General features: G+C 55.7%; 1 protein-coding gene across 1 annotated transcript in view; it reads left to right on the top strand.

Annotated features, from left to right (window-relative positions):
- Nucleotides 1-27,837, top strand: part of LOC140424737 (vasoactive intestinal polypeptide receptor-like) — a 113,247-nt gene that overhangs the window by 14,690 nt on the left and 70,720 nt on the right. Inside the window, exon 2 of the mRNA XM_072508085.1 lies at nucleotides 25,103-25,223. Within this exon, the coding sequence (XP_072364186.1) occupies nucleotides 25,103-25,223 (121 nt within the window). The remainder of the gene's footprint in view (nucleotides 1-25,102; nucleotides 25,224-27,837) is intronic.

The raw sequence follows: 27,837 nt of genomic DNA, 5'->3' as shown, positions 1-27,837 counted from the left end.
GCCTCAGAGCCACACTGTCACACCTGCCCCGGAAGAGCTCCCAGTGGTCCAGATAATGGAAACCCTCCCTCCTACACCAGCTGTTTAGCCACGTGTTTGTCTGCTCTATCTTCCTATTTCTAGCCTCACTGGCACGTGGCACAGGGAGTAATCCCGAGATTACAACCCTCGAGGTCCTGTCTTTTAACTTTCTGCCTAGCTCCCTGAACTCCTGCTGCAGGACCTCATGCCCCTTCCTGCCTATGTCGTTAGTACCAATATGTACAACGACCTCTGCCTGTTTGCCCTCCCCCTTCAGGATTCCCTCTACCCGTTCGGAGACATCCTGGACCCTGGCACCAGGGAGGCAACATACCATCCTGGAGTCTCTTTCACGTCCACAGAAGCGCCTATCTGTGCCCCTGACTATAGAGTCCCCTATTACTATTACTCTTCTGCGCTTTGACCCTCCCTTCTGAACATCAGAGCCAGCCGTGGTGCCACTGCTCTGGCTGCTGCTGTTTTCCCCTGATAGGCTATCCCCCCGACAGTATCCAAAGGGGTATATCTGTTCGAGAGGGGGACAACCACAGGGGATTCCTGCACTGACTGCCTGCCCTTTCTGGTGGTCACCCATTTCTCTGCCTGCACCTTGGGTGTGACCACATTTACATAACTGCGATCTATGACGCTTTCCGCCACCTGCATGCTCCTAAGTGCATCCAATTGCTGCTCCAACCGAACCATGCGGTCTGTGAGGAGCTGCAGTTGGGTGCACTTTCTGCAGATGAAGCCATCCGGGACGCTGGAAGCCTCCCGGACCTGCCACATCTCACAGTCAGAGCACAGCACCCCTCTAACTGACATTGCGTCAATTAATTAAAATTAAAATTTGTCATTTTTTTTTAATACTTTTTTTTTAAATTGCAAAGTTACTGTCAACTATCTGTTTCCTAGCACTAGATTTCTAATAGAAATGCGATAGCTAACTATGATACTCTCCGATCTCTGGCTTAGATATCCTCCAAATTATAATTAAGTTATTATGTTTAATTAGTTCCCAAATACTCAAATTTTTTTAAAATTTAGGTTAGAATCCCAACCAGCCACTCTGGCCACAGCTTTTCTGTGATGTCACTTCAGTTTCCCCCCGACACACACAATTTGAAAAAAGGTATAAAAGTAAAAATCACTTACTTACCTTCTTACCTTCTGAGTGTCTGAGATGTTCTCAGGTTCTCTCGCTGACAGAGACTGCTCCTCCACCTCCGATCCTTGACCTGCACAATGCTAATAATATAATAATATAATATGGCACTTACCTTACACCAATGGGTCTTATTATTAGGTTAGAGGAGGAGGGCGGGTGGGAGACACTACACGTGTAGTGTCTTGGGTTTCCTCTCCACCAGAATTTATTGGTTGGGGGGGGGGGGGGGGGGGGGGGACTTGCCAGAGGTCGAACTTCCGGTTCCCGCCTTATATAAAAACAAATAAAACAGAAAAGAAGAACAGACACGGGACCAGGTAAGGCTTTTAAAATACACTACTCACCTCCAAGAAGGCCCCTGCGCACCGCTGCCGCCGAAATCCAAAGAGCTGCTCCTGTAAAGGTAAGAGCTTTTAAACTCACTACTCACCTCCCAGAAGGCCCCTGCGCACCGCTGCCGCCGAAATCCAAAGGGCTGCTCCTGTAAAGGTAAGGTTTTTAAACTCACTACTCACCTCCCAGAAGGCCCCTGCGCACCGCTGCCGCCGAAATCCAAAGGGCTGCTCCTGTAAAGGTAAGGTTTTTAAATACACTACTCACCTCCCAGAAGGCCCCTGCGCACCGCTGCCGCCGAAATCCAAAGGGCTGCTCCTGTAAAGGTAAGAGCTTTTAAACTCACTACTCACCTCCCAGAAGGCCCCTCCGCACCGCTGCTGCCGAAATCCAAAGGGCTGCTCCTGTAAAGGTAAGGCATTTTAAATACACTACTCACCTCCAAGAAGGCCCCTGCGCACCGCTGCCGCCGAAATCCAAAGGGCTGCTCCTGTAAAGGTAAGGCTTTTTAAATACACTACTCACCTCCAAGAAGGCCCCTGCACACCGCTGCCGCCGAAATCCAAAGGGCTGCTCCTGTAAAGGTAAGGCTTTTTAAATACACTACTCACCTCCAAGAAGGCCCCTGCGCACCGCTGCCGCCAAAATCCAAAGGGCTGCTCCTGTAAAGGTAAGGCTTTTTAAATACACTACTCACCTCCAAGAAGGCCCCTGCGCACCGCTGCCGCCGAAATCCAAAGGGCTGCTCCTGTAAAGGTAAGGCTTTTTAACTCACTACTCACCTCCCAGAGGGCCCCTGCGCACCGCTGCCGCCGAAATCCAAAGGGCTGCTCCTGTAAAGGTAAGAGCTTTTAAACTCACTACTCACCTCCCAGAAGGCCCCTGCGCACCGCTGCCGCCGAAATCCAAAGGGCTGCTCCTGTAAAGGTAAGGCTTTTTAAATACACTAATCACCTCCAAGAAGGCCCCTGCGCACCGCTGCCGCCGAAATCCAAAGGGCTGCTCCTGTAAAGGTAAGAGCTTTTAAACTCACTACTCACCTCCCAGAGGGCACCTGCGCACCGCTGCCGCCGAAATCCAAAGGGCTGCTCCTGTAAAGGTAAGGCTTTTTAAATACACTACTCACCTCCAAGAAGGCCCCTGCGCACCGCTGCCGCCGAAATCCAGAATTCGGTATCCCAGAGTGCGGTGAATACCAGGGCAGTGAATAAACTTGAGGAGGAGTTAGACAGATTTTTAATTGGTAATGGGTTGAAGGGTTATGCAATTGATAACCATTCAGTCTTTGTCCCCTGGCTTCTTAAATATTGTGTTGCACAGAGACACCTAAGAGCTCCACCGCTTCTCATTGACAGTGAAGACCTATGTCGTTCAATTGTTCCACTTTGTTGCTCAGGAGTCATTTGATCTTTATGCCCTGTGAGATTACTGATAAAAAGAAAATCCAATTGCTCCCCTTGTGTGAAATAATTGCACCTGGGCAGAGGAATGTCTTCTACTGGTACAAATATAAACAATCTTGTGCAGTTTAACTGGGTTGCAAGTATTGAATCTGTCCCCCAAATATGAATTTACTGTTGCTGTATCCAGATGCTGCAATGTGCAGAGCATATTAATGAGGGCTGAGGCAGTCACTGTGATCGGTGTTATGAAGTAAAATTGCTCTATCTGGTTTATTTAATTATTACACATTCTGTCACCGGTGACGACTCACTGTCCCCAGTGAACACTCTCTGTCTCCGGTGAACACTCTCTGTCTCCGGTGAACACTCTCTGTCCCCGGTGAACACTCTCTGTCCCCGGTGAACACTCTCTGTCTCCCCGGTGAACACTCTCTGTCCCCGGTGAACGCTCTCTGTCCCCGGTGAACACTCTCTGTCCCCGGTGAACACTCTCTGTCCCCGGTGAACACTCTCTGTCCCCGGTGAACACTCTCTGTCTCCCCGGTGAACACTCTCTGTCTCCGGTGAACACTCTCTGTCCCCGGTGAACACTGTCTGTCCCCGGTGAACACACTCTGTCTCCCCGGTGAACACACTCTGTCTCCCCGGTGAACACTCTCTGTCTCCGGTGAACACTCTCTGTCCCCGGTGAACACTGTCTGTCCCCAGTGAACACACTCTGTCTCCCCGGTGAACACTCTCTGTCCCCGATGAACACACACTGACCCGGTGAACACTTTCTGTCTCCCCGGTGACCACTCACTGTCCCCAGTAAACACTCTCTGTCCCCGGTGAACACTCTCTGTCTCCGGTGAACACTCTCTGTCTCCCCGGTGACCACTCACTGTCCCCGGTGAACACTCTCTGTCTCCGGTGAACACTCCCTGTCTCCGGTGAACTCTCTCTGTCCCCGGTGAACACTCTCTGTCTCCGGTGAACACTCTCTGTCTCGTCGGTGAACACTCTCTGTCTCCGGTGAACACTCTCTGTCTCCGGTGAACACTCTCTGTCCCCGGTGAACACTCTCTGTCTCCGGTGAACACTCTCTGTCTCGTCGGTGAACACTCTCTGTCTCCGGTAAACACTCAATGTCTCCCCAGTGAACACTGTCTGTCCCCGGTGAACACTCTCTGTCTCCCCGGTGAACACTCTCTGTCCCCGATGAACACACACTGACCCGGTGAACACTCTCTGTCCCCAGTGAACACCCTCTGTCTCCCCGGTGAACACTCTCTCTCCCCCGGTGAACACTCTCTGTCCCCGGTGAACACTCTCTGTCTCCCCGGTGAACACTCTCTGTCCCCGATGAACACACACTGACCCGGTGAACACCCTCTGTCTCCCCGGTGAACACTCCTTCTCCCCGGTGAACACTCTCTGTCCCCGGGGAACACTCTCTGTCTCCGGTGAACACTCTCTGTCCCCGGTGAACACTCTCTGTCTCCGGTGAATACTCTCTGCCCCCGGTGAACACTCTCTGTCTCCGGTGAACACACTCTGTCTCCGGTGAACACTCTCTGTCCCCGGTGAACACTCTCTGTCCCCTGTGAACACTCTCTGTCACCGGTGAACACTCTCTGTCCCCGGTGAACACTCTCTGTCTCCCCGGTGAACACTCTCTGTCTCCGGTGAATACTCTCTGACCCGGTGAACACTCTCTGTCTCCGGTGAACACTCTGTCTCCGGTGAACACTCTCTGTCCACGGTGAACACTCTCTGTCCCCTGTGAACACTCACTGTCCCCGGTGAACACTCACTGTCCCCGGTGAACACTCTCTGTCTCCGGTGAACACTCTCTGTCCCCGGTGAACACTGTCTGTCCCCAGTGAACACACTCTGTCTCCCCGGTGAACACTCTCTGTCCCCGATGAACACACACTGACCCGGTGAACACTTTCTGTCTCCCCGGTGACCACTCACTGTCCCCAGTAAACACTCTCTGTCCCCGGTGAACACTCTCTGTCTCCGGTGAACACTCTCTGTCTCCCCGGTGACCACTCACTGTCCCCGGTGAACACTCTCTGTCTCCGGTGAACACTCCCTGTCTCCGGTGAACTCTCTCTGTCCCCGGTGAACACTCTCTGTCTCCGGTGAACACTCTCTGTCTCGTCGGTGAACACTCTCTGTCTCCGGTGAACACTCTCTGTCTCCGGTGAACACTCTCTGTCCCCGGTGAACACTCTCTGTCTCCGGTGAACACTCTCTGTCTCGTCGGTGAACACTCTCTGTCTCCGGTAAACACTCAATGTCTCCCCAGTGAACACTGTCTGTCCCCGGTGAACACTCTCTGTCTCCCCGGTGAACACTCTCTGTCCCCGATGAACACACACTGACCCGGTGAACACTCTCTGTCCCCAGTGAACACCCTCTGTCTCCCCGGTGAACACTCTCTCTCCCCCGGTGAACACTCTCTGTCCCCGGTGAACACTCTCTGTCTCCCCGGTGAACACTCTCTGTCCCCGATGAACACACACTGACCCGGTGAACACCCTCTGTCTCCCCGGTGAACACTCCTTCTCCCCGGTGAACACTCTCTGTCCCCGGGGAACACTCTCTGTCTCCGGTGAACACTCTCTGTCCCCGGTGAACACTCTCTGTCTCCGGTGAATACTCTCTGCCCCCGGTGAACACTCTCTGTCTCCGGTGAACACACTCTGTCTCCGGTGAACACTCTCTGTCCCCGGTGAACACTCTCTGTCCCCTGTGAACACTCTCTGTCACCGGTGAACACTCTCTGTCCCCGGTGAACACTCTCTGTCTCCCCGGTGAACACTCTCTGTCTCCGGTGAATACTCTCTGACCCGGTGAACACTCTCTGTCTCCGGTGAACACTCTGTCTCCGGTGAACACTCTCTGTCCACGGTGAACACTCTCTGTCCCCTGTGAACACTCTCTGTCCCCGGTGAACACTCACTGTCCCCGGTGAACACTCTCTGTCTCCGGTGAACACTCTCAGCCCCCTGTGAACACTATCTGTCCCCGGTGAACATTCTCGGTCCCCGGTGAACACTCTCTGTCCACGGTGAACACTCTCTGTCCTCGGTGAACACTCTCTGTCCCCGGTGAACACTCTCTGTCCCCGGTGAACACTCTCTGTGTCTGGTGAACACTATCTGTCTCCGGTGAACACACTGTCCCCGGTGAAAACTCTCTGTCCCCGGTGAACACTCTCTGTGTCTGGTGAACACTATCTGTCTCCGGTGAACACACTGTCCCCGGCGAACACTCTCTGTCTCCCCGGTGAACACTATCTTTCTCCGGTGAACACTCTCTGTCTCACCGGTGAACACTATCCCCAGTGAACACTCTCTGTCTCCCCGGTGAACACTCTCTGTCCCCGGTGAACACTCTCTGTCCCCGGTGAACACTCTGTTCCCGGTGAACACTCTCTGTCTCCCCGGTGAACAATCTCTGTCTCCCCGGTGAACACACTCTGTCTCCCCAGTGAACACTCTCTGTCCCCGGTGAACACTCTCTGTCCCCGATGAACACACACTGACCCGGTGAACACTGTCTGTCCCCGGTGAACACCCTCTGTCTCCCCGGTGAACACTCTCTCTCCCCCGGTGAACACTCTCTGTCCCCGGGGAACACTCTCTGTCTCCGGTGAACACTCTCTGTCCCCGGTGAACACTCTCTGTTTCCCCGGTGAACACTCTCTGTCTCCCTGGTGAACACTCTCTGTCCCCTGTGAACGCTCTCTGTCCCCGGTGAACACTCTCTGTCCCCGGTGAACACTCTCTGTCCCCAGTGAACACTCTCTGTCCCCGGTGAACACTCTCAGTCTCCAGTGAACACTCTCTGTCCCCGGTGAACACTCTCTGTCCACGGTGAACACTCTTTGTGTCTGGTGAACACTCTCTGTCTCCCCGGTGAACACTCTCTGTCCCCGGTGAACACACTCTGTCCCCGGTGAACACTCTCTGTCTCCGGTGAACACACTGTCCCCGGCGAACACTCTCTGTCTCCCCGGAGAACACTATCTTTCTCCGGTGAACACTCTCTGTCTCCGGTGAACGCTCTCTGTCCCCGGTGAACACTCTCTGTCTCCGGTGAACACTCTCTGTCTCCCCGGTGAACACTCCCTGTCTCCGGTGAACACTCTCTGTCTCCGGTGAACACTCTCTGTCTCCCCGGTGAACACTCTCTGTCCCCGGTGAACACACTCTGTCCCCGGTGAACACTCTCTGTCCCCGGTGAACACTCTCTGTCCCCGGTGAACACTCTGTTCCCGGTGAACACTCTCTGTCTCCCCGGTGAACAATCTCTGTCTCCCCAGTGAACACTCTCTGTCTCCGGTGAACACTCTCTGTCCCCAGTGAACACTCTCTGTCTCCCCGGTGAACACTCTCTGTCTCCCCGGTGAACACTCTCTGTCTCCCCGGTGAACACTCTCTGTCCCCGGTGAACACACTCTGTCCCCGGTGAACACTCTCTGTCCCCGGTGAACACACTCTGTCCCCAGTGAACACTCTCTGTCCCCGGTGAACACTCTCTGTCCCCGGTGAACACTCTGTTCCCGGTGAACACTCTCTGTCTCCCCGGTGAACAATCTCTGTCTCCCCAGTGAACACTCTCTGTCTCCGGTGAACACTCTCTGTCCCCAGTGAACACTCTCTGTCTCCCCGGTGAACACTCTCTGTCTCCGGTGAACACTCTCTGTCCCCGGTGAACACTCTCTGTCCCCGGTGAACACTCTCTGTCTCCTGTGAATACTCTCTGTCCCCGGTGAACACTCTCTGCCCCCGGTGAACACTCTCTGTCTCCGGTGAACACTCTCTGTCTCCCCGGAGAACACTCTCTGTCCCCGGTGAACACTCTCTGCCCCCGGTGAACACTCTCTGTCTCCGGTGAACACTCTCTGTCTCCCCGGAGAACACTCTCTGTCCCCGGTGAACACTCTCTGTCTCCGGTGAACACTCTCTGTCTCCGGTGAACACGCTCTATCCCCGGTGAACACTATCTGTCCCCTGTGAACACTCTCTGTCCCCGGTGAACACTCTCTGTCCCCGGTGAACACTCTCTGTCCCCAGTGAACACTCTCTGTCTCCGGTGAATACTCTCTGTCCCCGGTGAACACTCTCAGTCTCCAGTGAACACTCTCTGTCCCCGGTGAACACTCTCTGTCCCCGGTGAACACTCTCTGTCCCCGGTGAACACTCTCTGTCCCCTGTGAACACTCTCTGTCCCCGGTGAACACTCTCTGTCCCCGGTGAACACTCTCTGTGTCTGGTGAACACTATCTGTCTCCGGTGAACACACTGTCCCCGGTGAACACTCTCTGTCCCCTGTGAACGCTCTCTGTCCACGGTGAACACTCTCTGTCTCCGGTGAATACTCTCTGTCCCCGGTGAACACTCTCAGTCTCCAGTGAACACTCTCTGTCCCCGGTGAACACTCTCTGTCCCCAGTGAACACTCTCTGTGTCTGGTGAACACTCTCTGTCTCCGGTGAACACACTGTCCCCGGCGAACACTCTCTGTCTCCCCGGTGAACACTATCTTTCTCCGGTGAACACTCTCTGTCTCCGGTGAACACTCTCTGTCCCCGGTGAACACTCTCTGTCTCCGGTGAACACTCTCTGTCTCACCGGTGAACACTCTCTGTCTCCGGTGAACACTCCCTGTCTCCCCGGTGAACACTCTCTGTCCCCGGTGAACACACTCTGTCCCCGGTGAACACTCTCTGTCCCCGGTGAACACTCTCTGTCCCCGGTGAACACTCTGTTCCCGGTGAACACTCTCTGTCTCCCCGGTGAACAATCTCTGTCTCCCCAGTGAACACTCTCTGTCTCCGGTGAACACTATCTGTCTCCGGTGAACACTCTCTGTCTCCGGTGAACACTCTCTGTCCCCGGTGAACACTCTCTGTCTCCGGTGAACACTCTCTGTCCCCGGTGAATACTCTCTGTCCCCTGTGAACACTCTCTGTCCCCGGTGAACACTCTCTGTCTCCTGTGAATACTCTCTGTCCCCGGTGAACACTCTCTGTCTCCGGTGAACACTCTCTGTCCCCGGTGAACACTCTCTGTCTCCGGTGAACACTCTCTATCCCCGGTGAACACTATCTGTCCCCTGTGAACACTCTCTGTCCCCGGTGAACACTCTCTGTCCCCGGTGAACACTCTCTGTCCCCGGTGAACACTCTCTGTCCACGGTGAACACTCTCTGTCTCCGGTGAATACTCTCTGTCCCCGGTGAACACTCTCAGTCTCCAGTGAACACTCTCTGTCCCCGGTGAACACTCTCTGTCCCCAGTGAACACTCTCTGTGTCTGGTGAACACTCTCTGTCTCCGGTGAACACACTGTCCCCGGCGAACACTCTCTGTCTCCCCGGTGAACACTATCTTTCTCCGGTGAACACTCTCTGTCTCCGGTGAACACTCTCTGTCCCCGGTGAACACTCTCTGTCTCCGGTGAACACTCTCTGTCTCACCGGTGAACACTCTCTGTCTCCGGTGAACACTCCCTGTCTCCCCGGTGAACACTCTCTGTCCCCGGTGAACACACTCTGTCCCCGGTGAACACTCTCTGTCCCCGGTGAACACTCTCTGTCCCCGGTGAACACTCTGTTCCCGGTGAACACTCTCTGTCTCCCCGGTGAACAATCTCTGTCTCCCCAGTGAACACTCTCTGTCTCCGGTGAACACTATCTGTCTCCGGTGAACACTCTCTGTCTCCGGTGAACACTCTCTGTCCCCGGTGAACACTCTCTGTCTCCGGTGAACACTCTCTGTCCCCGGTGAATACTCTCTGTCCCCTGTGAACACTCTCTGTCCCCGGTGAACACTCTCTGTCTCCTGTGAATACTCTCTGTCCCCGGTGAACACTCTCTGTCTCCGGTGAACACTCTCTGTCCCCGGTGAACACTCTCTGTCTCCGGTGAACACTCTCTATCCCCGGTGAACACTATCTGTCCCCTGTGAACACTCTCTGTCCCCGGTGAACACTCTCTGTCCCCGGTGAACACTCTCTGTCCCCGGTGAACACTCTCTGTCCCCTGTGAACACTCTCTGTCTCCTGTGAATACTCTCTGCCCCCGGTGAACACTCTCTGTCCCCAGTGAACACTCTCTGTCTCCGGTGAATACTCTCTGTCCCCGGTGAACACTCTCTGTCCCCGGTGAACACTCTCTGTCTCCTGTGAATACTCTCTGCCCCCGGTGAACACTCTCTGTCTCCGGTGAACATTCTCTGTCCCCAGTGAACACTCTCTGTCTCCCCGGTGAACACTCTCTTTCTCCCGTGAACACTCTCTGTCTCACCGGTGAACACTATCCCCAGTGAACACTCTCTGTCTCCCCGGTGAACACTCTCTGTCCCCGGTGAACACTCTCTGTCCCCGGTGAACACTCTGTTCCCGGTGAACACTCTCTGTCTCCCCGGTGAACAATCTCTGTCTCCCCGGTGAACACTCTCTGTCTCCCCAGTGAACACTCTCTGTCTCCCCGGTGAACAATCTCTGTCTCCCCGGTGAACACTCTCTGTCCCCGGTGAACACTCTCTGTCTCCGGTGAACACTCTCTGTCCCCGGCGAACACTCTCTGTCCCCGGTGAACACTCTCTGTCCCCGGTGAACACACTGTCCCCGGTGAACACTCTCTGTCTCCCCGGTGAACACTCTCTGTCTCCGGCGAACACTCTCTGTCCCCGGCGAACACTCTCTGTCCCCGGTGAACACTCTCTGTCCCCGGTGAACACTCTCTGTCTCCCCGGTGAACACTCTCTGTCCCCGGTGAACACTCTCTGTCCCCGGCGAACACTCTCTGTCCCCGGTGAACACTCTCTGCCTCCGGTGAACACTCTCTGTCTCCCCGGTGAACACTCTCTGTCCCCGGTGAACACTCTCTGCCTCCGGTGAACACTCTCTGTCCCCGGTGAACACTCTCTGTCTCCCCGGTGAACACTCTCTGTCCCCGGCGAACACTCTCTGTCTCCGGTGAACACTCTCTGTCCCCGGTGAACACTCTCTGTCCCCGGCGAACACTCTCTGTCTCGTCGGTGAACACTCTCTGTCCCCTGTGAACACTCTCTGTCCCCGGTGAACACTCTCTGTCTCCGGTGAACACTCTCTGTCCCCGGTGAACACTCTCTGTCTCCGGTGAACACTCTCTATCCCCGGTGAACACTCTCTGTCCCCTGTGAACACTCTCTGTCCCCGGTGAACACTCTCTGTTCCCGGTGAACACTCTCTGTCCCCAGTGAACACTCTCTGTCTCCGGTGAACACTCTCTGTCCCCGGTGAACACTCTCTGTCTCCGGTGAACACTCTCTGTCCCCAGTGAACAGTCTCTGTCTCCGGTGAACACTCTCTGTCTCCGGTGAATACTCTCTGCCCCCGGTGAACACTCTCTGTCTCCGGTGAATACTCTCTGCCCCCGGTGAACACTCTATGTCTCCGGTGAATACTCTCTGTCCCCGGTGAACACTCTCTGTCTCCCCGGTGAACACTCTCTGTCCCCGGTGAACACTCTCTGTCCCCGGCGAACACTCTCTGTCCCCGGCGAACACTCTCTGTCCCCGGCGAACACTCTCTGTCCCCGGTGAACACTCTCTGCCTCCGGTGAACACTCTCTGTCTCCCCGGTGAACACTCTCTGTCCCCGGTGAACACTCTCTGCCTCCGGTGAACACTCTCTGTCCCCGGTGAACACTCTCTGTCTCCCCGGTGAACACTCTCTGTCCCCGGCGAACACTCTCTGTCTCCGGTGAACACTCTCTGTCCCCGGTGAACACTCTCTGTCCCCGGCGAACACTCTCTGTCTCGTCGGTGAACACTCTCTGTCCCCTGTGAACACTCTCTGTCCCCGGTGAACACTCTCTGTCTCCGGTGAACACTCTCTGTCCCCGGTGAACACTCTCTGTCTCCGGTGAACACTCTCTATCCCCGGTGAACACTCTCTGTCCCCTGTGAACACTCTCTGTCCCCGGTGAACACTCTCTGTTCCCGGTGAACACTCTCTGTCCCCAGTGAACACTCTCTGTCTCCGGTGAACACTCTCTGTCCCCGGTGAACACTCTCTGTCCCCAGTGAACACTCTCTGTCTCCCCGGTGAACACTCTCTGTCTCCGGTGAACACTCTCTGTCCCCAGTGAACACTCTCTGTCTCCGGTGAACACTCTCTGTCTCCGGTGAATACTCTCTGCCCCCGGTGAACACTCTCTGTCTCCGGTGAAAACTCTCTGCCCCCGGTGAACACTCTATGTCTCCGGTGAATACTCTCTGCCCCCGGTGAACACTCTCTGTCTCCGGTGAACACTCTCTGTCTCCGGTGAATACTCTCTGCCCCCGGTGAACACTCTCTGTCTCCGGTGAACACACTCTGTCTCCGGTGAACACTCTCTGTCTCCGGTGAATACTCTCTGCCGCCGGTGAACACTCTCTGTCTCCGGTGAACACACTCTGTCTCCGGTGAACACTCTCTGTCCCCGGTGAACACTCGCTGTCCCCTGTGAACACTCTCTGTCCCCGGTGAACACTCTCTGTCCCCGGTGAACACTCTCTGTCCCCAGTGAACACTCTCTGTCTCCCCGGTGAACACTCTCTGTCTCCGGTGAACACTCTCTGTCCCCAGTGAACACTCTCTGTCCCCGGTGAACACTCTCTGTCTCCGGTGAACACTCTCTGACCCGGTGAACACTCTCTGTCTCCGGTAAACACTCTCTGTCTCCGGTGAACACTCTCTGTCTACGGTGAACACTCTCTGTCCCCTGTGAACACTCTCTGTCCCCGGTGAACACTCACTGTCCCCGGTGAACACTCTCTGTCTCCGGTGAACACTCTCAGCCCCCTGTGAACACTATCTGTCCCCGGTGAACATTCTCGGTCCCCGGTGAACACTCTCTGTCCACGGTGAACACTCTCTGTCCTCGGTGAACACTCTCTGTCCCCGGTGAATACTCTCTGTCCCCGGTGAACACTCTCTGTGTCTGGTGAACACTATCTGTCTCCGGTGAACACACTGTCCCCGGTGAAAACTCTCTGTCCCCGGTGAACACTCTCTGTGTCTGGTGAACACTATCTGTCTCCGGTGAACACACTGTCCCCGGTGAACACTCTCTTTCTCCGGTGAACACTCTCTGTCTCACCGGTGAACACTATCCCCGGTGAACACTCTCTGTCCCCGGCGAACACTCTCTGTCTCCCCGGTGAACAATCTCTGTCTCCCCGGTGAACACTCTCTGTCCCCGGTGAACACTCTCTGTCTCCGGTGAACACTCTCTGTCCCCGGCAAACACTCTCTGTCCCCGGTGAACACTCTCTGTCCCCGGTGAACACTCTCTGTCTCCCCGGTGAACACTCTCTGTCCCCGGTGAACACTCTCTGTCCCCGGCGAACACTCTCTGTCCTCGGCGAACACTCTCTGTCCCCGGTGAACACTCTCTGCCTCCGGTGAACACTCTCTGTCTCCCCGGTGAACACTCTCTGTCCCCGGCGAACACTCTCTGTCTCCGGTGAACACTCTCTGTCCCCGGTGAACACTCTCTGTCTCCGGTGAACACTCTCTATCCCCGGTGAACACTCTCTGTCCCCGGTGAACACTCTCTGTCCCCAGTGAACACTCTCTGTCTCCGGTGAACACTCTCTGTCCCCGGTGAACACTCTCTGTCCCCAGTGAACACTCTCTGCCCCCGGTGAACACTCTCTGTCTCCGGTGAACACTCTCTGTCTCCGGTGAATACTCTCTGCCCCCGGTGAACACTCTCTGTCTCCGGTGAACACACTCTGTCTCCGGTGAACACTCTCTGTCCCCGGTGAACACTCTCTGTCCCCTGTGAACACTCTCTGTCCCCGGTGAACACTCTCTGTCCCCGGTGAACACTCTCTGTCCCCAGTGAACACTCTCTGTCTCCCCGGTGAACACTCTCTGTCTCCGGTGAACACTCTCTGTCCCCGGTGAACACTCTCTGTCCCCTGTGAACACTCTCTGTCCCCGGTGAACACTCTCTGTCCCCGGTGAACACTCTCTGACCCGGTGAACACTCTCTGTCTCCGGTGAACACTCTCTGTCTCCGGTGAACACTCTCTGACCCGGTGAACACTCTCTGTCTCCGGTAAACACTCTCTGTCTCCGGTGAACACTCTCTGACCCGGTGAACACTCTCTGTCTCCGGTAAACACTCTCTGTCTCCGGTGAACACTCTCTGTCCCCGGTGAACACTCTCTGTCCCCTGTGAACACTATCTGTCCCCGGTGAACATTCTCGGTTCCCGGTGAACACTCTCTGTCCACGGTGAACACTCTCTGTCCTCGGTGAACACTCTCTGTCCCCGGTGAACACTCTCTGTCCCCGGTGAACACTCTCTGTGTCTGGTGAACACTCTCTGTCCCCGGTGAACACTCTCTGTCTCCGGTGAACACTCTCTGTCCCCGGTGAACACTCTCTGTCTCCGGTGAACACTCTCTATCCCCGGTGAACACTCTCTGTCCCCTGTGAACACTCTATGTCCCCGGTGAACACTCTCTGTCCCCGGTGAACACTCTCTGTCCCCAGTGAACACTCTCTGTCTCCGGTGAACACTCTCTGTCCCCGGTGAACACTCTCTGTCCCCAGTGAACACTCTCTGCCCCCGGTGAACACTCTCTGTCTCCGGTGAACACTCTCTGTCTCCGGTGAATACTCTCTGCCCCCGGTGAACACTCTCTGTCTCCGGTGATCACACTCTGTCTCCGGTGAACACTGTCTGTCCCCGGTGAACACTCTCTGTCCCCTGTGAACACTCTCTGTCCCCGGTGAACACTCTCTGTCCCCGGTGAACACTCTCTGTCCCCAGTGAACACTCTCTGTCTCCCCGGTGAACACTCTCTGTCTCCGGTGAACACTCTCTGTCCCCGGCAAACACTCTCTGTCCCCGGTGAACACTCTCTGTCCCCGGTGAACACTCTCTGTCTCCCCGGTGAACACTCTCTGTCCCCGGTGAACACTCTCTGTCCCCGGCGAACACTCTCTGTCCTCGGCGAACACTCTCTGTCCCCGGTGAACACTCTCTGCCTCCGGTGAACACTCTCTGTCTCCCCGGTGAACACTCTCTGTCCCCGGCGAACACTCTCTGTCTCCGGTGAACACTCTCTGTCCCCGGTGAACACTCTCTGTCTCCGGTGAACACTCTCTATCCCCGGTGAACACTCTCTGTCCCCGGTGAACACTCTCTGTCCCCAGTGAACACTCTCTGTCTCCGGTGAACACTCTCTGTCCCCGGTGAACACTCTCTGTCCCCAGTGAACACTCTCTGCCCCCGGTGAACACTCTCTGTCTCCGGTGAACACTCTCTGTCTCCGGTGAATACTCTCTGCCCCCGGTGAACACTCTCTGTCTCCGGTGAACACACTCTGTCTCCGGTGAACACTCTCTGTCCCCGGTGAACACTCTCTGTCCCCTGTGAACACTCTCTGTCCCCGGTGAACACTCTCTGTCCCCGGTGAACACTCTCTGTCCCCAGTGAACACTCTCTGTCTCCCCGGTGAACACTCTCTGTCTCCGGTGAACACTCTCTGTCCCCGGTGAACACTCTCTGTCCCCTGTGAACACTCTCTGTCCCCGGTGAACACTCTCTGTCCCCGGTGAACACTCTCTGACCCGGTGAACACTCTCTGTCTCCGGTGAACACTCTCTGTCTCCGGTGAACACTCTCTGACCCGGTGAACACTCTCTGTCTCCGGTAAACACTCTCTGTCTCCGGTGAACACTCTCTGACCCGGTGAACACTCTCTGTCTCCGGTAAACACTCTCTGTCTCCGGTGAACACTCTCTGTCCCCGGTGAACACTCTCTGTCCCCTGTGAACACTATCTGTCCCCGGTGAACATTCTCGGTTCCCGGTGAACACTCTCTGTCCACGGTGAACACTCTCTGTCCTCGGTGAACACTCTCTGTCCCCGGTGAACACTCTCTGTCCCCGGTGAACACTCTCTGTGTCTGGTGAACACTCTCTGTCCCCGGTGAACACTCTCTGTCTCCGGTGAACACTCTCTGTCCCCGGTGAACACTCTCTGTCTCCGGTGAACACTCTCTATCCCCGGTGAACACTCTCTGTCCCCTGTGAACACTCTATGTCCCCGGTGAACACTCTCTGTCCCCGGTGAACACTCTCTGTCCCCAGTGAACACTCTCTGTCTCCGGTGAACACTCTCTGTCCCCGGTGAACACTCTCTGTCCCCAGTGAACACTCTCTGCCCCCGGTGAACACTCTCTGTCTCCGGTGAACACTCTCTGTCTCCGGTGAATACTCTCTGCCCCCGGTGAACACTCTCTGTCTCCGGTGATCACACTCTGTCTCCGGTGAACACTGTCTGTCCCCGGTGAACACTCTCTGTCCCCTGTGAACACTCTCTGTCCCCGGTGAACACTCTCTGTCCCCGGTGAACACTCTCTGTCCCCAGTGAACACTCTCTGTCTCCCCGGTGAACACTCTCTGTCTCCGGTGAACACTCTCTGTCCCCGGTGAACACTCTCTGTCCCCTGTGAACACTCTCTGTCCCCGGTGAACACTCTCTGTCCCCGGTGAACACTCTCTGACCCGGTGAACACTCTCTGTCTCCGGTAAACACTCTCTGTCTCCGGTGAACACACTCTGTCCCCGGTGAACATTCTCGGTCCCCGGTGAACACTCTCTGTCCACGGTGAACACTCTCTGTCCTCGGTGAACTCTCTCTGTCCCCGGTGAACACTCTCTGTCCCCGGTGAACACTCTCTGTGTCTGGTGAACACTATCTGTCTCCGGTGAACACACTCTGTCCCCGGTGAACACTCTCTGTGTCTGGTGAACACTATCTGTCTCCGGTGAACACTATCTGTCTCCGGTGAACACACTCTGTCCCCGGTGAACACTCTCTGTGTCTGGTGAACACTATCTGTCTCCGGAGAACACTCTCTGTCCCCGGTGAACATTCTCGGTCCCCGGTGAACACTCTCTGTCCACGGTGAACACTCTCTGTCCTCGGTGAACTCTCTCTGTCCCCGGTGAACACTCTCTGTCCCCGGTGAACACTCTCTGTGTCTGGTGAACACTATCTGTCTCCGGTGAACACTCTCTGTCCCCGGTGAACACTCTCTGTCCCCATTGAACACTCTCTGTCTCCGGTGAACACTCTCTGTCCCCGGTGAACACTCTCTGTCCCCAGTGAACACTCTCTGCCCCCGGTGAACACTCTCTGTCTCCGGTGAACACTCTCTGTCTCCGGTGAATACTCTCTGCCCCCGGTGAACACTCTCTGTCTCCGGTGAACACACTCTGTCTCCGGTGAACACTCTCTGTCCCCGGTGAACACTCTCTGTCCCCTGTGAACACTCTCTGTCCCCGGTGAACACTCTCTGTCCCCGGTGAACACTCTCTGTCCCCAGTGAACACTCTCTGTCTCCCCGGTGAACACTCTCTGTCCCCGGTGAACACTCTCTGTCCCCAGTGAACACTCTCTGTCCCCGGTGAACACTCTCTGTCTCCGGTGAACACTCTCTGACCCGGTGAACACTCTCTGTCTCCGGTAAACACTCTCTGTCTCCGGTGAACACTCTCTGTCCACGGTGAACACTCTGTGTCCCCTGTGAACACTCTCTGTCCCCGGTGAACACTCACTGTCCCCGGTGAACACTCTCTGTCTCCGGTGAACACTCTCAGCCCCCTGTGAACACTATCTGTCCCCGGTGAACATTCTCGGTCCCCGGTGAACACTCTCTGTCCACGGTGAACACTCTCTGTCCTCGGTGAACACTCTCTGTCCCCGGTGAACACTCTCTGTCCCCGGTGAACACTCTCTGTGTCTGGTGAACACTCTCTGTCCCCGGTGAACACTCTCTGTCTCCGGTGAACACTCTCTGTCCCCGGTGAACACTCTCTGTCTCCGGTGAACACTCTCTATCCCCGGTGAACACTCTCTGTCCCCTGTGAACACTCTCTGTCCCCGGTGAACACTCTCTGTCCCCGGTGAACACTCTCTGTCCCCAGTGAACACTCTCTGTCCCCGGTGAACACTCTCTGTCCCCAGTGAACACTCTCTGCCCCCGGTGAACACTCTCTGTCTCCGGTGAACACTCTCTGTCTCCGGTGAATACTCTCTGCCCCCGGTGAACACTCTCTGTCTCCGGTGAACACACTCTGTCTCCGGTGAACACTCTCTGTCCCCGGTGAACACTCTCTGTCCCCTGTGAACACTCTCTGTCCCCGGTGAACACTCTCTGTCCCCGGTGAACACTCTCTGTCCCCAGTGAACACTCTCTGTCTCCCCGGTGAACACTCTCTGTCTCCGGTGAACACTCTCTGTCCCCGGTGAACACTCTCTGTCCCCTGTGAACACTCTCTGTCCCCGGTGAACACTCTCTGTCCCCGGTGAACACTCTCTGTCCCCAGTGAACACTCTCTGCCCCCGGTGAACACTCTCTGTCTCCGGTGAACACTCTCTGACCCGGTGAACACTCTCTGTCTCCGGTAAACACTCTCTGTCTCCGGTGAACACTCTCTGTCCACGGTGAACACTCTCTGTCCCCTGTGAACACTCTCTGTCCCCGGTGAACACTCACTGTCCCCGGTGAACACTCTCTGTCTCCGGTGAACACTCTCAGCCCCCTGTGAACACTATCTGTCCCCGGTGAACATTCCCGGTCCCCGGTGAACACTCTCTGTCCACGGTGAACACTCTCTGTCCTCGGTGAACTCTCTCTGTCCCCGGTGAACACTCTCTGTCCCCGGTGAACACTCTCTGTGTCTGGTGAACACTATCTGTCTCCGGTGAACACACTGTCCCCGGTGAAAACTCTCTGTCCCCGGTGAACACTCTCTGTGTCTGGTGAACACTATCTGTCTCCGGTGAACACACTGTCCCCGGTGAACACTCTCTTTCTCCGGTGAACACTCTCTGTCTCACCGGTGAACACTATCCCCGGTGAACACTCTCTGTCCCCGGCGAACACTCTCTGTCTCCCCGGTGAACACTCTCTGTCTCCGGTGAACACTCTCTGTCCCCGGTGAACACTCTCTGTCTCCGGTGAACACTCTCTGTCTCCGGTGAACACTCTCTGTCCCCGGTGAACACTCTCTGTCTCCGGTGAACACTCTCTATCCCCGGTGAACACTCTCTGTCCCCTGTGAACACTCTCTGTCCCCGGTGAACACTCTCTGTCCCCGGTGAACACTCTCTGTCCCCAGTGAACACTCTCTGTCTCCGGTGAACACACTGTCCCCGGTGAACACTCTCTGTCTCCCCGGTGAACACTCTCTGTCTCCCCGGTGAACACTCTCTGTCTCCGGTGAATACTCTCTGCCCCCGGGGAACACTCTCTGTCTCCGGGGAACACTCTCTGTCTCCCCGGTGAACACTCTCTGCCTCCGGTGAATACTCTCTGCCCCCGGTGAACACTCTCTGTCTCCGGTGAACACACTCTGTCTCCGGTGAATACTCTCTGTCTCCGGTAAACACTCTCTGTCTCCGGTGAACACTCTCTGTCCACGGTGAACACTCTCTGTCCCCTGTGAACACTCTCTGTCCCCGGTGAACACTCTCTGTCTCCCCGGTGAACACTCTCAGCCCCCTGTGAACACTATCTGTCCCCGGTGAACATTCTCGGTCCCCGGTGAACACTCTCTGTCCACGGTGAACACTCTCTGTCCTCGGTGAACACTCTCTGTCCCCGGTGAACACTCTCTGTCCCCGGTGAACACTCTCTGTGTCTGGTGAACACTATCTGTCTCCGGTGAACACACTGTCCCCGGTGAAAACTCTCTGTCCCCGGTGAACACTCTCTGTGTCTGGTGAACACTATCTGTCTCCGGTGAACACACTGTCCCCGGTGAACACTCTCTGTCTCCCCGGTGAACACTCTCTTTCTCCGGTGAACACTCTCTGTCTCACCGGTGAACACTATCCCCGGTGAACACTCTCTGGCTCCCCGGTGAACACACTCTGGTCCGGTGCCCAGTCCACACTCTCGTGCCTGGTCCACACTCCTGAGCACACTCTCCGGCGCTCTCACCACCACCAGCTCTCCTATATGTCCCCACTCTGCCTGCCTCAGCGGTGCCTGGATCGGTTCCGCGCTGCCCGCGTCTCCCTCCATCCCGGCTACCAGATGCTGCCACAGTGCCTTCTACTTCTGGAGGCCTGGGCCCGGGCCTGGGCTTGGGCCTGGGCCTGGGCTTGGGCCTGGGCCTGGGCTTGGGCCTGGGCCCGGGCCTGGGCTTGGGCTTGGGCCTGGGCCTGGGCCTGGGCCTGGGCCTGGTCCTCACACACACTTATTTTCCCAATAAAACTCTGATGATCGGCCTTGCAATAGAAATGGGAATTTTACCAGATCAAGTTCACCAAGCAAGTCATTGACTTGCTGCTTGATAACTGTTGATAACTGATGAAAGTGTCAGAAGACCAGCATCTGGGAGTTCTCACACTCCTGGCCTCGGATTAAATCAGGAAACTGCATCCCAACCAGTAGCACAAAGCACTAAATGCCAAACCCAATCTCTGCTTGGGCACAAACACAAACTAAGTAGAATCAATAGTTCGAGATCCTGGCCAACAACAATTTGCATTTATTTAGCACCTTTAACCAAGTAATTATGCCGAGGATGACTTTGGAAGCCTGGGAAATGTTTTCCAGAAACGGGGGTCGGGAGTTCACCGCGTCGAACATGTGAACCTCTGGTGTTGCCGTGGGTGATCACCATTTTGTTAAAGGGAAATACACACGGTAATTCAAGTTAAATCAACGGGACACACTTTGTTGAATGAATTGATGCCACGAGGTTACTTGAAAGCACCAAACAAGAGCTGGAATTTTCCACCTGTTGCCACCGACGGGATCGCTCAGTCCTGCCGATGGTGCACCCCCACCGGGGGTGCACTGTGGATAATCCCGCCGCCAGCCAATGGAACCACACGGCACACCGTACAAATTAGGAGGGCAGGTGTAGGTCCCACCGCACGACTCCCGCGGGGCCACACGCATGTTCCCACATGTGCGAAGGTTTGTGCCAACCTATTCCATTCAGCACCAATATGACCTTTGAACGTCTTGTTCAGGTTGAACCCCCCCCCCCCCCCCTTTCCTGGTCTATCTGCAACGTGGGTGTTATTACTTTGCAGGCACCTCGTGAATCTCATTGGTCATCTGGGACCTGGCCATGTTCCACACGAATAAACTGCATTCTATATGTGCGTGGGTTTCCTCCGGGTGCTCCGGTTTCCTCCCACTGTCCAAAGATGTGCAAGTTAGGTGGATTGGCCATGATAAATTGCCCTTAGTGTCCAAAATTGCCCTTAGTGTTGGGTGGGGTTACTGGGTTATGGGGATAGGGTGGAGGTGTTGTCCTTGGGGAGGGTGCTCTTTCCAAGAGCCGGTGCAGACTCGATGGGCTGAGTGGCCTCCTTCTGCACTGTAAATTCTATGATAATCTATGATATATTTAGGCCACCAGGTGCCTTTTGCACACATTCCAGATCAATAACTCCATCCCAGCCTTCCCCATCCCACCATCACTACCGGCCTGCACAGAAACCCCGATAGTGGTCTTAACGCCTGGAAATGACCGTAGGGTTTGACTTTCTTCCGCCGGCCCTGCGGGTTTGTACCACCCTGAGTCTTGCCCCTGTGGTGTTGGGTGTTCTGATGTACAGATGAGCCAACACGGTTGCATTTGGTACAACGCTGTTTTATTCTAACATGCTATTTACAGTTCTGTCTTGATACTCTGCACGTGGGGACTCCCTGAGTGTGATGTTAATCAGGTCCTGTCCTTGTCCTGGTCTCTAGATGGACTGGCCACCAGGTGTCGTGTTTCTTCTCTTATACTGTCTCTGTCCTTGTCTGTGATTGGCTGTCGTGTTGTGTGTGCTGATTTGTCTGTTGGTCTGTCTATCATGCTGTGTGTGTTTGAATATCATGGCAGCCCTGTGCTGTCGTTTTTCACTGAAACTCTTTTCAAGCATTTCCACTCCACACTTTGTCTGCTGGGCACCTAGATATTCAGGAAGGGTACCTGGCATTGGAGGCTGTCCAGAACTCTTTGCCGCAGAAGGCTGTGGAGGCCAAATCACTGAGTGTCTTTAAGGCAGAGATAGATCGGTTCTTGATTACTAAGTGGATCAGTTGTCATGGGGAGAAGGCAGGAGAACGGGGATGAGAAACATATCAGCTATGATTGAATGGCGGAGCAGACTCGATGGGCCGAGTGGCCTAATTCTGCTCCTTTGTCTTATGGTCTAATGAATAGCTGGAAACTGCTCCTTTTGGCATCGAGATTTTTTGGTCATGGTCTTCTCCGTAACACTGGAATGTTCTGTTCCATATAATGGCTACACCAACCAGCTGTCGCGCTGTGAAGCAACAGCGCTAACCACTGTGCTATCGTGCTGCCCGTGCTGTGCTGTGGATTGACTTGTACATTGTAATCTATGGTGGCTAATATGCTAAATTGTTTGAAGCAAGAATTAAAAATTCCACAACGGGCGGTTTCTCCGGACATTTGCCGGCGGCGGGAGTGGAGATTCCCGCCGCCAGCGAACGGCGTAGCCAAAGGGTCCGTCCTCGCTAGCGGCGATAGCGGGGCGAATCGCAATCGAGAAGCCAGCCCCATATCTTCAGCAGATCATGAGAAATAGGCGCAAGTGTGGGCCATTCAGCCCATCGAACCCGCCTCACCGTTCAGGAAGATCATGGCTGATCTGACTGAGGTCTCCAGTTCCTGCGTGTCTCTGATTATCCTTAACTCCCTTGTTCATCAGATGTCTGTCTAACTCAGCGTTGAATATATTCAATGACCCAACCTTGACCCAATCTCCATGTCCATCTGTGGAAGAGAATTTCAAAGATGAACAAGCCTTTGAGGGAAGAAATTCCTCCTCATCTCATGGGAGACATTTAGGGGGCGATTCTCCCAAATGGAGCCCAAGTGTTTGCACCGTCATGAACGCCATCGCATTCCGTGAACCGGGCCCGGGTACGAACTATTCTGTCCCCCACAGGGGGGCCAGCACGGCGCTGGAACGGTTCACGCTGCTCCAGCCTCTTTTCCCGGCGCCATATGGACGCCACACCAGCCCGCGCATGCGCGGGGGACGTCTTCAGCGCGCCGGCCCCGACTCAACATGGCGTCGGTGTTCAGGGGCCGGCCGCACAGGAAAGTAGGCCCGGGGGGGGGGGGCGGGGAGAGGCCTGCTCCCAGATTGGTGGGCCCCCATCGCGGGCCAGACTCCATCGGAGGCCCCCGGTGAAGGACCCCCCCCCCCCCCCCCACAGGGCGCCCCACGACCATCCGCGCAGAGTTCCCGCCGGCAGCGACCAGGGGTGAACGGCGCCGGCGGGACTCTGTTGTATCCGCCCGGCAGGCTTGGCCCAGCCGGGCCGGAGAATCGGCGGCCCCACCGATTCTAGCGGGCAGCGCCGCGCCAAACTTGCCGGCGCAAATGGGGCGGATCCTCTGCACCTCGGAGAATCGCGCTCCGGTGTCGGGGCATCGTCACGCGGTCGCGGCGATTCTCCGGCCCGGTGCGGGGCTCGGAGAATCGCCCCCCTCAACCGTGCCCCCCAGGTCTAGATAACCCCCCCCCCGGGGGGAAACATCCTCTCAGCATCCACCCTGTCAAGCCGACTCAGAATCTTTTATCTTTCAATAAGATCATCTCTTATTCTTCTAAACTCCAATGTGTACCTTTCTTTGAAGGCAAACCTTTCATCCCAGGAGTCGTCCTGACTGGGCCTTGTAGCAACAGCTCATGAGAATGGTTTTCCTCTGTCAACCTGTTTCATCTCTCCATCAAACCTCCCCCTCAACCCCCTTATCCCAAGGAATGAAATGAAAATCGCTTATTGCCACGTGTCGGCTTCAATGAAGTTACTGTGAAAAGCCTCGAGGAGAACCAACCCCAGCTTCCTCAACCTGACCCTCTAGCCTGTTAGCCCCCCATTCCCCACCCCCCCCCCCACTCCATCCCGGGAACCATTCTAGGTGAATCCCCTGCGTCATCCAATGGACACCCTGTGGCCCTCTCACCAGGCCCGACCTCGCCTGCCCACTCCCGCGCTGTGGGCCTCGGCGACGCAAGGACCAGCCCGTCGCCGCCGGAGTCTCCCGCCTCCCTGGCGGCCAGGCACTCTCACGGCGGCTTCCGGAGGTCCGGGACTGACACACGTGCGCTTTCCGCTCAACTTCGGCCCGCCACGTATAGAACCAGGGGAATCCCGCCAGTGCAGAAGGAGGCCACTCGGCCCATCGAGTCTGCATCAACCTTACGAACGAGCACGCTAACCTAGGCCCACTCCCCCCCCCCCCCGCCTCACAAAGGTGAAGCGATTAAAAGATGTGGACCAGAATTGGGGGAGTGATGAGCTTGTGGGGGAGGGCTGGAGGAGATTGCAGAGATTGGGGTGGGGCAGTGGAGGCGTTGGAGTACAAAGGTGAGCATTTTAAAATCGAAAAGTTGTCAGACTGAGGGCTGATGCAGGTCAGACGGAGGAGCGAGCAGGTGTCAGCAAGGGGGCAGCAGAATATCGCATAAGCTCGGGTTTTCTGCAGCTGACGGTGTCACAGCTGGGCAGACAATCCCATTCTGGAGTTCGAATCCCACTGTGGCAAGATTAAAAACTTGATTCCCATATGAATTGTCGGATGGCACCAAGCGAGAAAAAGTTTTTTTTTCTTCTCTTTAATCTTTTTTTTTCTCTTTATTCTTTTATCTCTTTTCTTTTTCTCTTTATTCCTTCACGGGATGTGGGCCTCGCTGGCTGGGCCCGCGTTTGTTGCCCGTCCCTAATTGCCCTCGAACCGAGTGCTTTGCCACCGCCATTTCTCATTGCTGCGTGGGCCTGGAGTCACGTGTAGGCCAGACCAGGGTAAGGGTGGCGGATTTCCTTCCCTGAGCGACATGAGTGAACCAGATGGGTTTTTACAGCAATCGATGGACAGTTTTGTGGTCAACATCACCGAGACCGGCTTCTAGAGTCTTGATTTTATTCATTGAATTTAAATTCCACCAGCCGCCTTGGTGGGATTCGAACCAGTGTCTCCCCAGGGCATTAGCCTGGGGTGGGAGGGGGGGGGGGGCGAGGGCTTGGGGAGGGGGGTGGTCTCTGCGTTACCAATTCAGTGACCCCGATGGCGTCACCTCCTCCGAAATATATATGAACAATAATGTGCGTGTTTACATTATTTATTTCAGATCAATTCCATACATCCAGAATGTATTATTTGGGAACTTGTTCAGGAAGGTGAAACCAGCTGTGCGAGGACGAACGCCAATCAGTCTGGCGAACTCAATGGCACTATTGCAGGCTCGCCTGGTACGTGACTTTGCTTCTATTCCATTGTGAGCCGCTGATATTCCCCCCCGCCCCCACCCCGTGAGGAAAAACATCGAGAGGCGAAAATGCTGATCTAAAGACATCAAACCAGTTCCCTGCGTTGCGTTGAACCCACCTTGTGAATTTAAAAGGCAGCTATTGATCCGTGAGATCAGCTTGTGGCACCCTCGCCGCCAGATTTACGGGTCGGCAATTCTCACCCCCAGTCCAAAGGTTTTGAATGCACAATCCAGGTTGACACTCCCGGCGCCGCACAGAGGGAGCGCGGCATCGTCGGGGAGGGTGCCACCTTTTCGATGGGATGTTGAACTGAGGCCTCCACCTGGTTTCTGAGGTGGGTGTAAACGATCCCCATGGAGCTCTCCCTTCCCGCAGCCGGCCAATAGGGTTTTCCACTGTTGCCACCCCCACGCCGTCGGGAAACCCGCGAGCATGGGTGCGCTGCCGGCGAAGGAGAGGATCCCGCCAACGGAGAATCTCAGGCGGGATTCTCCCATCCGGCGGCCGAGTGTCCTTGCTGTCGGAAACGCGTTTCACGATGGCGTGAACGGGCCGCTGGGAGTACCGATTCTGGCCCCACGGCGCTGGAGCGGTTCACGCCGCTCCAGCCTCCCATCCCGGCGCGGACTGTGGGCCGCGGGACCTCCCTCAACGCGCCGGCCCCGACTCAACATGGCGCGGGAGTTCAGGGGCCGGCGCGGAGGAAAATAGGTCCGGAGAGCGAGAGGCTGGCCCGCCAATCGGTGGGCCCCGATCACGGGCCAGGCCCCATCGTAGGCCCCCCCCACAGGGTCGGAGCCCCCCCCCCCCCCCCCCGACCCTCCGCAGTTCCCGCCGGCTGTGACCAGGCATGGACGGCGCCGGCGGGACCCTGCCTTAATCGAGAGGCCGCTCGGCCCATCCGGGCCGGAGAATCGGCGGGCCGGCCCCGTATAGAGGCCTGTGACCGACGCCGCGCCGGCGTCGATGGCGCCGATTCACCGCTCTGTGGAGAATCGCGTGCCGGTGTCGGGGCGGCAAGGCCCGGTTTGGGGGGATTCTCCGGCCCGGCCCCGAGCTGGGAGAATCCCGCTTGACATGTATCCCTCGAGCAGATAAACTGTTTAATCAGTCATGCCGTGTGTGGAACAACCCAAACGTTGGTTGCTGCACTTGTTACATTGCAACAGTGACTAAACTTCAGAGGCAATAACGCACATTGGGACTTGCATGAAAGACGCACTATGAATTCAAGTTCCTTCTTTATTTCTCTCCTTTTCTCTTTACATCTTTCTTTCGCCCTTTCTCGTGTTGCACCGTATGTTTCAGTCTGAAGGTTTGACGTCTGAGGCCTGCTTCAAAAGGCTGCAGTTGATGAGAGCCCTGCAAGAATCCAGCAGAGGACGGATAGAGTGATGTCGAAACAGGGCCCGTCCCCGCCAGTCCCCATTTCACCGGTTAAGAAGTTAGGGGCTGGAGGGATGGGAATCGAGCCGCGATCTCTCTCGCAACCAATGTTAAATGTGTGGGCTGTCAGAAACGTTCAGATTGCAGGGTGCCCATTCCAACCGGGTGTGAGAGGTCTGGAGACCCGGCCCCGAAACCAGTTTCTCCCTCCATGGTCCCATCTCTGGCAAATTAGACTGATTAACCTCAATGGAATGATTTCTGCTCCCATTTAAGCAGGATTTGGTGTCAGGAGCAGAACTCGTTTAGATATCATGGGTGGGATTCTCCATCCGGTCACACCGCCGGAATTCCGCGTCCTCCCGAGCAGCAGCGAAGCGGACACGTAACGGAGCATCCCAGCCCACGGTAGCATAGTGGTTAGCACTGTTGCTTCACAGCTCCAGGGTCCCAGGTTCGATTCCCGGCTTGGGTCACTGTCTGTGCGGAGTCTGCACGTTCTCACCGTGATTGCGTGGGTTTCCTCCGGGCGCTCCGGTTTCCTCCCACAGTCCAAAGATGTGCAGGTTAGGTGGATTGGCCAGGATAAATTGCCCTCAGTGTCCAAAAAGGTTAAGTGGGGTTACGGGGATAGGATGGAGGCATGGGCTTGAGTAGGGTGCTCTTTCCAAGGGCTGGTGCAGACTCGATGGGCTGAATGGCCTCCTTCTGCACTGTAAATTCTAAGATTCTATGTCAACATATTCCAATTCTCTTCCCGCACCTACTGGTGCACAAAGGCAGACTTTTATCTGTTTCCATAGCTAGTGGGGCGGATTCTCCGGTGGCCGATGCTGATTTCGCAATCGGTGATCCGGAGGAGAATCGCTTTTAACGACACGGGCTGTTTAGCACAGGGCTAAATCGCTGGCTTTGAAAGCAGGCCAAGGCAGGCCAGCAGCACGGTTCAATTCCCGTACTGGCCTCCCCGAACAGGCGCCGGAATGTGGCGACTAGGGGCTTTTCGCAGTAACTTCATTGAAGCCTACTTGTGACAATAAGCGATTTTCATTTCATTTCGTTTCAGAGAGACTTGCATTCGCTGTTTCAAACCAATGTTATCAGTTAAAGGTCCAGTTGCAAGTTGCCGGTCTGTCTGTTGGCACAAAACTCATGCTGCTGAGCTGCAGTTTTCACACACACAAGTCTGTTACCCTCTTTTACCATC

This window comes from Scyliorhinus torazame, chromosome 6 (genome assembly GCF_047496885.1).
Source record: "Scyliorhinus torazame isolate Kashiwa2021f chromosome 6, sScyTor2.1, whole genome shotgun sequence".
NCBI lineage: Eukaryota > Metazoa > Chordata > Chondrichthyes > Carcharhiniformes > Scyliorhinidae > Scyliorhinus > Scyliorhinus torazame.
Note: the sequence above shows the minus strand (reverse complement) of the source record. Positions and strands in the feature narration are given on the sequence as shown.